Source organism: Podarcis liolepis (genome assembly GCF_965112155.1).
Source record: "Podarcis liolepis genome assembly, chromosome: 5".
NCBI classification, from domain to species: Eukaryota; Metazoa; Chordata; class Lepidosauria; order Squamata; family Lacertidae; genus Podarcis; species Podarcis liolepis.
Genome location: NC_139556.1, coordinates 74021910 through 74034169, shown reverse-complemented (window position 1 = coordinate 74034169; position 12260 = coordinate 74021910). Strand labels below are relative to the sequence as shown.

The following is a 12260-nucleotide window of genomic DNA, read 5'->3' as shown; positions in this document are numbered from 1 at the left end:
TTGACTTAAAGTGATGTACCATTTGTTGGTCTGCTAAAAAATGAGCAGGTCTGTGGGGTTGTTTGTGGGTCGAATCTGTCTCAAGATCCTAGTTGCTAGGTTTAGGGATTATTATACCCCCACACTGTGGTTCAACGCCCTGTGCCTGACGTCTCCATTGGGGGGGGGGAAGAGTCCCATTCATTTTTATGAGAGTTTCCCCCATGTGCCCCCTGTGTCCTCCCCAAAATTTCCCTGGAGGGTTGGGGGAACACCTAGAACAGATTTAGAGGGTATTGGGTGGGAGGAGGGGCAAGTTCCACTGCTCAAGCAGAAATCCTTGAGCTAATGGAACATGTTAATTGGATACTGCCCAAGTATTTAGTCAACACACAGAGCTGGACTTTAGAGGTTAAAGGTAAAGGTAAAGGGACCCCTGACCATTAGGTCCAGTCGTGACCGACTCTGGGGTTGCGGCACTCATCTCGCTTTATTGGCCGAGGGAACCGGCGTACAGCTTCTGGGTCATGTGGCCAGTATGACTAAGCTGCTTCTGGTGAACCAGAGCAGCGCACGGAAATGCCGTTTACCTTCCCGCTTTCGAACTGCTAGGTTGGCAGGAGCAGGGACCGAGCAACGGGAGCTCACCCCGTCGGGAATCGAACCGCCAACCTTCTGATCGGCAAGTCCTAGGCTCTGTGGTTTAACCCACAGCGCCACCCGTGTCCCATTCCTTAGAGGTTAGGCTAGTGCATATCTCCCACTTACATGAAGGCATGCACATGGGGCCCTATAGTCACTATTCCTCAAAGTTAAATGGCATCTGCACAGAGAAAACTGCATTGCCCCAGCAATCCATAGGCATTACGCACAGCACCAGGGTTCACTGCTCTGTAATCTTACCAAGTGCTCTGAAAATTCAGAAGTACAAACAAACAATAGGGTGCTATCAAACGGCTAGAGCTTTGTGTTCCTTTTACTCTCTTCCATCCGGATAAGATTTTGCTAGAATCCAGCCAGAATGTGGCATTTCTTTAGAGTTCCTGCAACATTCTAGTTTCACGAAAGCAAAACAAAAGAGACGCGGGGAAGGATTCAAATATTGCCTTCATACTTTGGGTCTGAGAAAAGACGCTAATAACACTTAAGTGAAGTCCCTGTTCCTCCAGTTCCTCAATCCTAAACATGCTGCATGTTTTGGATTGCTGCGTAAGTAATTTTATATTTTAAATCTTGCACTTACGTAAAACACTACTTGATATGATCTCGACATTCATCTAATAAAGCTAAATATTCATATCTTCTTATCTTTCTTCAAGTTATATACATAGAATGATTATTCTACTGACTTCTCTGCTGCCTCTGCAGTTGTGAAATCTTTGTAATATATTGTAAGTAGTAATATTTAAACTGGGTAGTTTTAAACCACGATTTATCTATCTATTGACCTACCTACCTACCTACCTACCTACCTACCTACCTACTTTCTCAACATTGCATCCTATTCTCTAATGTGACTATGGCTCGGTGTAAACATGCAGCAAAATAGGTGGCAGAATGCTAAGGTGGTATCATTACTGCTGAGCTGAAAGTTCAATGGGATGAACTTTCAGCTCAGAGTAAAAAAATATAAGGCTTTGTTTTGTTAAACATATTCACTGCTAGTTTCATAATTGTGGTGAAGAGGCACTTCTCCTTGTAATTGATGCTATGCTGTTTAGACTCCCTCTCCATTTCACAACACCAATCCCCTGAATCTCCCCTATTTTCCCTCTTGCAGAACTATAAAGGACTCTTCCACTTCATAGTATAGGTGGGGAATACCACATTTGAATCCCTCCCCCTTGCTAAAACCAAAACCTCCTTGCAAAGAGAAAACTAGTACACTGGCATGGAAAGTTCCAAGCCATCCCTTTGCCTAATGCACTAGCTTTCTGTTTTTAACACAATGGAGCTTTCAAATGTGAGATACCCTGTGAAGCAGTGCTGATCACTCGGACATCTCAGCACCTGAGCACCTTTTACTGCTGCATTTGTAAGCTAAGTTTCCAGGGTGGAGCTATGTAGATAGGCTTAAGGAGAGAAAACCCTGTCTGCTAACCCAGAAAGAGAGGTATCCTTTAACAGTTAGAGCCCAACTGAACTGACTTATTTGCTGACAGAAAGAAGGTTCCTTTTTGGAGACAATATTGTAGTGATGGTAAAACCTGTACCAACACAACAGAGAGGATTACAAAACAGCTACGGGGGGACTGGGAAATCCAAGAAGTTAAGTATCAGCTGCACAAACTGATGTAGTTCCCAACATGTTTTGAGAAAGGAAGAAACAATACATTTTTTTAAAAAATAAAAACTGCTTTGGACAACTTTTCTTTTCCAGTTCACCTAAAGTCTGCTTTGGAACCACCTCTATTTGTGCAGCTGTCTGAGATGTTCTTGTTATTGGGAGCCAAACATGCCCCTAGGTGACTTGCCTGTGTGATTGTGGTGGCTCAGGGTCTTGGAGGGACCTTCAGTAGGATACCCTCAGCAGACCCATCTCCTCCTTGCTTTTGTTCCTACTGCCCATTCAGTCACCATTTCCCCCAGGGCCCAACCACGCAAAGGCAAAGTGCACAGCAAGCAAAGGATGCTAATTTATCTCCTCCTTCTGGTCCAGCAAATAGGCAGTAAAAACCAGGAGAAGGAGCAGTGGGACCAGGAGGCTTCTGGAATTAGCAGTGGGCCTCCAACAGTAGTGTGGGCCTTGGCCGGTACCCAATAACACCTAGCGGACAGGAAAACCCATTAGTGAGGTGGTTTGCAAAGAGCACATTGCACCCCCTGTCATTCACAATATATGGGACTTCCTTCCATGTATACCAGGCTTCCTCAACCTCGGCCCTTCAGATGTTTTTGGCCTACAACTGCCATGATCCCTAGCTAGCAGGACCAGTAGTCAGGGATGATGGGAATTGTGGTCTCAAAACATCTGGAGGGCCGAGTTTGGGGATGCCTGATATATACCCTGCTCATTGCAAGTTTTTCCCAGTTTATAAAAACGCAAGATATTACTTTATAGTCCCACTACTATTATATAGAAGCAAGAGCTGATGAAAAATGAGCTGCCACATGCAGAAAACAAAATATTTTGCAGCTTCGCTAAAATGTATGTGTGTGTATATATATATGTATATATGCAGGTTTTGGTGTCTTCGGGTGTCTTCCCGTGTAAGAGTTGGGGTGTCTAGGCGACGTTTCGACGAGGTCTCACTCGTCATCTTCAGGCTGGTGCTTTCGGCTTCTTGTTACTGGAACAGAGCAGGATCTCAGTGTTTGAGTTCCTATAAATACTGTTGAGGGGGTGTGGTGTATAGCCTCCGACGTTCTGGGCAGAGAGGAAGTTCCCAGGTTAGTGTGACTTTTCTTCTTTTGTTCCTTAATTACTTGAGGGATATCTTGAGTGATTTCTTGAGTGATATTCTGAGTACCACTTAGGAGGGTCATTAAGTGTGGATTAGTTGCTAAAGCTTTCGTGTCTTGACCTCTTGAGCTTGTGAAGAGTTTTTCTGAGAAGATGGCTGTACTGCACTTAGTTGTGCTCTGGCTTGGCTTCGTGTATAGGGGCGAGCTGTGGTTTTGTGCCCTGTGCCAGCCAGATCTGTGTAGGGATTGCAGGGGGGTGCAGCATCCGGAGGTGCCACTATGGTTTGGCTACTGGATGGTGTCTGTAATTTATCTGTGGAGAGGGTCTGGGTTTGGGTCTGGTGTGGTTGATTGGTGATGGCGTTCTGTGTGCCTCTGGTTCTGGTGTCGGTTTTTGTGGGGAGGGCTAATTTCCAGATGTCTGGCAGGCGGGACGTGTCGTCACGCTTGTTCATGTTGTGAGGGTGTTTCTCTATCTCGATGGCTTCCATGATTATTCTCTTGTGGTGATGTTCCATGTTAAAGAGCAATTTGGAATCTGCAAAATTAATTTCGTGTCCTGTTTCTTTCATGTGTTGGAAAAGAGAGGAAGTTTTTTCTTCTTTTTTGACGGCATTCTTGTGTTCTGCGATACGTGCATTTATTCGTCTGTTTGTTTGTCCAATGTACGTGGCTGGACCCTACCTACCAACCTATAAAAACAGATCCCACCACCTATCTGGAAAAAACCACCAAATCCAAAATAAAAGCCTCTCCTATCAGTGAAGAAATCCAGCTAAGAATCATCCCCAGAGAAAAATCATCCAGATGCCCCAAACTCTACGGTCTCCCCAAGATACACAAAGAAGGAACACCACTCAGACCAATAGTCAGCTCCATAGGCTCACCTCTACAAAATCTCGCTAAATTTCTCGCTAAGCAACTTCAGCCCTATGCAGAATCCATCGCTTCACACGTTACTAACTCCTTCCAGTTCATAGAAACAATAAAGAAGCAAAACCTACATCCCGATGACCTACTTGTGAGCTTCGATGTTGTATCTCTCTTCACACAAGTGCCCATTAATGAAGCCTTGACAGCCATTCAAAACAAATACAATCCCCCCGAATACATCCTGGACCTGACCAACCACTGCCTAACCAACACGTACTTCATCCACAATGGACAAAGATACAAACAGATAGAAGGAGCACCTATGGGATCACCCCTCTCACCGGTCATCGCAAATTTGTACATGGAACACTTTGAAACCAATGCTTTAGACAAGTCAGAACACAAACCCAAACTTTGGCTCAGATATGTTGACGACACCTTTGTAATTTGGCCACACGGGAAAGAAAAACTAGATAGCTTCCTCACACATCTCAACAGCCTACACCCCAAAATACAATTCACTATGGAAATAGAAGCCAACAACCAACTTCCCTTCCTTGACGTCCTAATCTACAAAAAACCTGATGGCTCCCTAGGACACACTATCTACCGGAAAAAAACACACACCAACCGCTACTTACATGCACAATCACACCACCACCCTGCACAAATAAACTCCGTAGCCAAGACTCTCATCTCCAGAACCAAACGCCTGGCTGACAAAGACCACTTGACAACTGAGTTACAGAATCTCTCAAATGTGTTAATCGCCAATGGATACCAGCAAAACAGGGTTACGAAGCTAATCCAAAAAGAAACACCCCCCAAAAACCAAGACACAGAAGAAAACAATGGCATGGCCCTCCTTCCTTATATCAAGGGCACTACAGATAAAATTAGCAAAATCCTCCATAAACACAATATCAAAACAGCCTTTTGCACCAACCAAAAAATAGCCAATATCCTCAGAAACCCCAAAGATAAAATCCAGTTGGAAAACCAAGGGGTCTATGAAATACCCTGCAAAGTCTGCCCAGCCACGTACATTGGACAAACAAACAGACGAATAAATGCACGTATCGCAGAACACAAGAATGCCGTCAAAAAAGAAGAAAAAACTTCCTCTCTTTTCCAACACATGAAAGAAACAGGACACGAAATTAATTTTGCAGATTCCAAATTGCTCTTTAACATGGAACATCACCACAAGAGAATAATCATGGAAGCCATCGAGATAGAGAAACACCCTCACAACATGAACAAGCGTGACGACACGTCCCGCCTGCCAGACATCTGGAAATTAGCCCTCCCCACAAAAACCGACACCAGAACCAGAGGCACACAGAACGCCATCACCAATCAACCACACCAGACCCAAACCCAGACCCTCTCCACAGATAAATTACAGACACCATCCAGTAGCCAAACCATAGTGGCACCTCCGGATGCTGCACCCCCCTGCAATCCCTACACAGATCTGGCTGGCACAGGGCACAAAACCACAGCTCGCCCCTATACACGAAGCCAAGCCAGAGCACAACTAAGTGCAGTACAGCCATCTTCTCAGAAAAACTCTTCACAAGCTCAAGAGGTCAAGACACGAAAGCTTTAGCAACTAATCCACACTTAATGACCCTCCTAAGTGGTACTCAGAATATCACTCAAGAAATCACTCAAGATATCCCTCAAGTAATTAAGGAACAAAAGAAGAAAAGTCACACTAACCTGGGAACTTCCTCTCTGCCCAGAACGTCGGAGGCTATACACCACACCCCCTCAACAGTATTTATAGGAACTCAAACACTGAGATCCTGCTCTGTTCCAGTAACAAGAAGCCGAAAGCACCAGCCTGAAGATGACGAGTGAGACCTCGTCGAAACGTCGCCTAGACACCCCAACTCTTACACGGGAAGACACCCGAAGACACCAAAACCTGCATTCCTGTACCCGTGAAAATCTACGAAAGCAAATATGTATATATATGTATAGACAGACAGATAGATCTATATGACTGCTAATCATGCACCAAGCTCAAAACAGATGCACGTATAATTACAATACAAGAAGTCAAAGTTCAAATGGTATATACAAAGTCAGTGAGAAATAAAGTAAAAAAAAAAGTTGTACGTGAGATATTTAAAAGAAATATATGTTATAAACAGCATCGATTAAATTGATAAATTGTTGATTAAAAAATATACCACAGGATCATTTTTTCCCTCAAAAAAAAAAAAGCGTGCACAGCATTCAGCTAATATATAGAGTATGAAAGGTCAGCACATTTATATTACAGAATGAAGAGGAGACAAACAGAGATTTAAAATGAATTAACAGCAAAGAAAGTCTTGACATGATACTGGAGAGGGTAGAATTTCTTTGCTTATAAAAGAGAGAGAGAGAGAGAGACACGCACATGTACAGGCATACAAACAGAAATCAAACCAAATACACTGAAGAACAATTTACAGCAACAGATGACAGACACACAGAGAGGTGAGAAAATTTGGCATGTTGCATCACAGGAAGTCATTCGCGATTGGCTAACGATGGTACCTGGCTTGGTTGCAGATCGCTGGCTTGCCTGAGAGGAGTAACAGAGGGAGGAGGCACACCTGATGTGGATGCAGATCGTCCTAACCTGCAGCTTGCTTTCGGCTCTGGAAAGGAAAAGAAACAGGTCAGAGATCAAGTTCTGGAGTCCCTTGTCCAAATCCAAACAGCCACGGAAAAGCATAGTTGTAAAAGTCAGTGGTTTATGATGTTCTCGTTTCTCTTTTGCTCTCTATATTCTGGCAGCGTGGTCTAGCTTGCTGCCCTCCAACGGTTCCCAACTTGTTTTTGTTTTTGAGATTTGCCTCAAAGAAGCCCTTGATTATCCACCACAAGGGCCTATGGAACAGAACCCGCTGTCAACAAAACACAGCTCAAACATGTGCTTAGCAGGGAGTGGATTGGATCTCCCTCAGGTGACTCTGGAAATAGGGATCATATGCAGGGAGCACACTGACATCAAGATGCTCAGGATGCCATGCTGAGACGAGGTGGCACTGGCATCACAATAAAAGCTCTCCCCCCTCCCTTGTCAGCCTTCTTCGGTGTGGCATCCCACCTGCCTGCTTTGGCTGGCTGCTTCTTTGGAGCAATAGGTGGGCCCCCCCCGCCCCCCAGATTTCCCGATTGGCCATGTGGTTCCCTCTTTTTCCACACAGTCCATCTCTGGGTGTGATTTGGCAGATTGGCTTTCGTCATGACTGGCAGGAAGTACAAGCAGGAAATCGCAAGTAAGCTGAATGCTTGGCCAGCACTTGAGGCCCTTGCGAGGTGCCACCAGAACACCTCTTTGCTGTCTGGCTTGAGCTGGACACAACTGAATGGTCCTAGGGTCCATTGGTCATACCCCACTGAACACCACCATTGGTCATACCCCACTGAACACTCCTCCTCTTCTCCTCTTCAGGAGTAGGCATTGAAGATCTGGGCCAAGCCAATCAAATAGTTTTGAGAATGTTATATCATTGTAAAGTGACTGAGGGTGAACTCAATAATCATTTCTCCAGCACTGTGCAGCCTCCCTGGTTGCTCTCACTTTCTGATATGAAAAAAGCCCTGTGGGAGCAGTTACCTCGTGACTTCTTCCCATGGGCTATCATTAACTCTTAGGCATCCAGGAAGGCTGCAGACTGCAAACTGCTGGAGAGATTATTTGTAGAATAAATGAAAGGACACTCGCAAATACTCCCCAACCGCCTCAAAAATAAGGCAAGTGCATACAAAACCCTACACCTCACCCAATAAAATTTCACCCATGTTTTCTCCCCCCTTTGATAATTTTTGAACGCAATTCCCTTCCTCATTAATTGATGGAGAATCATTGGGGTGGGGGTGTTTGGTTCATTTCTGCTTCTTGTAGGCAATGTGGTTCTTTAGTTTCGTTGATGTGAAAAACTGCAAGGTCTTGTCTACCACAGCTTCTGAACTGTTTGTTTCCAGAAAATGGAAATGCTAGCATTCTCACTTGGGCACATACATCATCATGGAAGATTATCACATCTTCAGTAGCAAAAACCCCTTTCATCTGGCATCAAAGGAATGGAATGTATCATACTCAGAGAGAATGGTTGTTTCTTTTAAAGAATCTACCTTGCCTTATATTTCTAGTATGGTGTGCCTATTGCAGCTTTCAGGCTACAATCCAGTACACACTCGCCTGAGAATAAATCCCATTGAATGGATAGTAAGTAGATAGGCATTAGATAAGGATTTCATTGCCAGTTTTCTAGTACTAATAATTTCCTGTTACTGCTCCAGCACCTTCCTATGTCCATTATTCTAAGACTTAAAACAAAAAGTGGTTGTTATTTATAATCTTTTTAAACTATTTTCTTTAAAAAAAAACCAAGTAAGAAAATGAAAACAAAATTAAAATAATTCAAATTATTTACTGGCACTTTAGTTAGGAAATAGCCTATTTCTTTCTCATGCAAACAAGGCCTCTGTATGTTTATTCCCATTCAAGATCGAAATGCTGCATCTTAAATTGCTTTATGTAATAATGGAGCTGTATGTCATATAGAATTATAGAGTTGGGGCCCTGAGGAGCATCTAGTCCAGGAATATGTAGCTATCCCATGCAGTGATTGAACCTGCAACCTTGGTATAATAATAATAATAATAATAATAATAATAATAATAATAATAATTGTATGCTGGCTATCTGACTGGGTTGTCCAAGCCACTCTGGGTGGCTCCCAACAGAATAGTAAAACATGACAAAACACCATGCTCTAACCAACTGAGTTATGTGTGCGTGTTTCAGTGAATAGGTAGGCTAAATATGCAGGAGTTTCCTGGTACCAGTGATCAGTAGTGGAGGCTGCTTGACTCTAGATGTCACTGTACTGCCAGATTCCTTCTCAATTTTCCTCGCCAACTCTGGGAGAGGAAACTCTGATAAACTCCACCCTCCTCTGCTAACCCCTCCAACTAATATCGTTATTAACAAATGCAAAACACCACAGCAAGCGTTTCTGTTCCCTCGGGGTCCCTTCCAACTTTACAGTTCTATGACTGTACAGTTTGGTCTCTTCTATATCTATCTATCTATCTATCTATCTATCTATCTAGCTAGCTAGCTAGCTATCACGTTTATATCTCACCTTTGCTCTAAGGAGGTCATGGCGGCATGCACAGTCCCCTTCCCATTTTATTCTCACAACAACCCTGTGAGGTAGGTTAGGCTGAGAGGCCATCAATGAGCCACAGTCATCCAGTGAATTTAATGGCTGATCAGGGATTTGAACCCTGGTCTCCCAGGTCCTAGTCCAGTACTCTAGCCACTATACCACACTGGCATTCTCTAAAAGAAGGCACAGAGTATTATTACTTTTTAAAACTGAATTTATATACTGCCCTTACCCGGGGGTCTAAGGGCGGTTCACAGAATAAAATCAAGATATAAAACCACAAAATACCTAATACAAATAAAAACAACCACCCAATAGTGCCCCTAGTAGTAATTTTACTACCTTGCACTTGTTCCCAGTAGAAAATCTAGTCTCTTTCCAAGTAAGAACAGGGCTGGCCCACCTAGGAGGCAGACTGAGGCAACTGCCTCAAGCGGCAGAATCCCCTGGGGAAGCGAGGAGAAGCAGTGACAGCGGCTTCTAGCAAGTTCTCGTGGGAGTTCCATGAAATCTCACTAGAAGCCACTTCCACGTGACTCTGGTGAGCAAGTCTTTGATGGAAGGGCAGCAGCGGGAGGGAGTGGCAGTCCCGGGTTAGGTGTGCCATCTGGCAACTAAAGAGACAACTCTGCAATGGCTTGCATTCTTCCCCTCACTGTCACAGGGCACCCAGAAAGTTTGGGGCACCCCCCTTCTCCCTGTTTAGGATCATCTGGGGCTTATCGGATGATGGCAGGTGGCAGTGCTGTGAGCAGCACCACAAGCAGGGGTGGAGGAAGGAGGTTGTGGTGGGGTTGAGCCACCGTGGGTGTCTTAGCTGAGCGGGGTGACATTTGGCATGAACCCACCTGCGACTCCCAAGCCTACCCTGAGCCATCGGGGGGAAGCGGGGCGGAGAGCTGTGTTGCTTTGCTGGCGACAATCCTCCCTTCCCCCTTCATTTTGACAGCTGGGGGAGGCTTGGGAGTCGGGGGTGGGCAGTGCGTCAAATGTCGCCCCATGGGTGGCTCTCTCCACTCCTGGCTATCCTGCACCTGGGAGGGCACCCTTGGAAGTGTGCCCACCTTGGGCAACACAAGCATATGCTCCACTGCTGAACACAAGCAGCCCCAGGCCACTTGAGCGCAGCCACCATTTTAATTTCCCACAAAGCCTCAAGGATGCTGTGTCAGGTCAGTTGTGGGGAATTGCTACAGTGGCTAGACTCAGTCACACGGCTCTGTTCAGACTGCTGCACCAGATTCTTTCTTTTTTAAAATGGGGGGCCCAAGGTTGGCATCAGCAGTTGGCCCTCCTGGAAACCTGGCAGCTACCCAAGGATTCCAGCTGATGATTTCAGCCCTGAACAAAAGTAAATTGGGGGTGGGAGGAAGAAGATTTCAATCCAGATTCTTGTCCAATAAGCCCTAACATCCGGGCCTGGAGTATCAGCAATAAAATCTGCAGCAGATGACATGATGACTTTAATTGTATACGCATCACACATCTCTGTGTAGACTCTTTCAGGAAAGGCAGCAGAAACTGGTTAATTTGCTGACAAACTGGCAAAGGAAGTTAGTTAAAGTGGTTTTCCTCCTGCTGAATTAAAATAAGAAGACAGAATTTGCTATTCCCCTTGCATAAGTGGAGGTGAGCGAAGGCAAATGTCTCGCGCATCCTTTTTGTCAACATTTAGACCTTAATATCTTAGATTAATAATGTATTAGCACCATTCCTCTCTAATCCTAAGCACCTTTACTAAGCGCACAACTGTTTTACTTGCAAATCGTTTTCACCTGACTTCTAAATGATCTGGCCAAGTGCCAGCTTTGCAATGTTGAGAAATGAAAAATAAAACCGCAAGTAAACAATACAGTGTGGGACAGCATCTTAAAATGGAGCGCAGTGCATCTTTGCAGCAGTAGGTGGCAGTGCAAAATGCCTTATATCCCAAGCAGGCAGCAGCCTTCTGGAAAATGCTGTTTGAAACACCCACAGTTGAGTTCGATGAAGCCTCCCATTTTGCCAACCCCCTGTGGTTTTCCACTGAAACAGCAGTGGCATGTTTTTGAGGCTGCAGTGATTCTTTCTCTTTTCTCTTTTTTCTTTTTAAAATCACTGACAGCTATTCCTCTAAAAAGCCTTCTGATGGCAGAGACCTGAAATGAAACGTCCGTGAGAAATTATCTAAGAGACGAGGGGATGACACATAGGGATGAAACGCAGCGGTGAAGGCAGTGCCCAAGGTCACCTTAATATTTACAAACTCAGAGGGGAAATAGCCTAGTTTCAAAGGTACAGCATCCCAGCACATGGGCTATAATGACACAGGCTGGGAGCAATTGAAACTAATTGAATGGCGCTACGCAGTATCAGAAGTGGAAGTCGGCGAGAGGGGGGATCAGGTGAACCAGATCTGATGCTGCGGGAATGCACAGCTGTGCCTCCACATGAAAGGGGACTTGGAAGGGAGGATGGCCGCCTGCCCTCCGCTTTCACGCTGAAGATAACAAGAGGACTAGTGTGAAGGCTCTACGTCCCACTGTGCAACACCAGAACCAGCTGGGTCCTGCTGAGCTGTTAGGCGGCTCAGCTGCACGGATCCTGCTGTCTGCCGATGCAGCAGGCAGGGGGAACTGCACAGAGCCAGAATTGCTGCTTGCACTTCAGCTCAAGAGTAAGAGTGAGGAAGCTGAGCCCTTCAGGCCTCTCTGTCCAGGCCTTGGGAATCTCCCCAGTCCACATAGCCTCACCAAGCCTGTTCCACATCCTCCTTGAGTGTTTTTGCCTGGTTGGGACATGTGCTGTGATCATGCCTCCTGCTGGCCTGGGTGGAAGACG

General features: G+C 45.2%; 1 protein-coding gene across 5 annotated transcripts in view; it reads right to left on the bottom strand.

Moving 5' to 3' along the window:
- NYAP2 (neuronal tyrosine-phosphorylated phosphoinositide-3-kinase adaptor 2) overlaps positions 1 to 12260 on the bottom strand; it is a 142435-nt gene that overhangs the window by 18799 nt on the left and 111376 nt on the right. For all 5 annotated transcript variants that reach the window (XM_083506404.1, XM_083506407.1, XM_083506406.1 and 2 more), the window contains one exon: positions 6811 to 6914. In XM_083506404.1, the coding sequence (XP_083362530.1) occupies positions 6811 to 6914 (104 nt within the window). The remainder of the gene's footprint in view (positions 1 to 6810; positions 6915 to 12260) is intronic.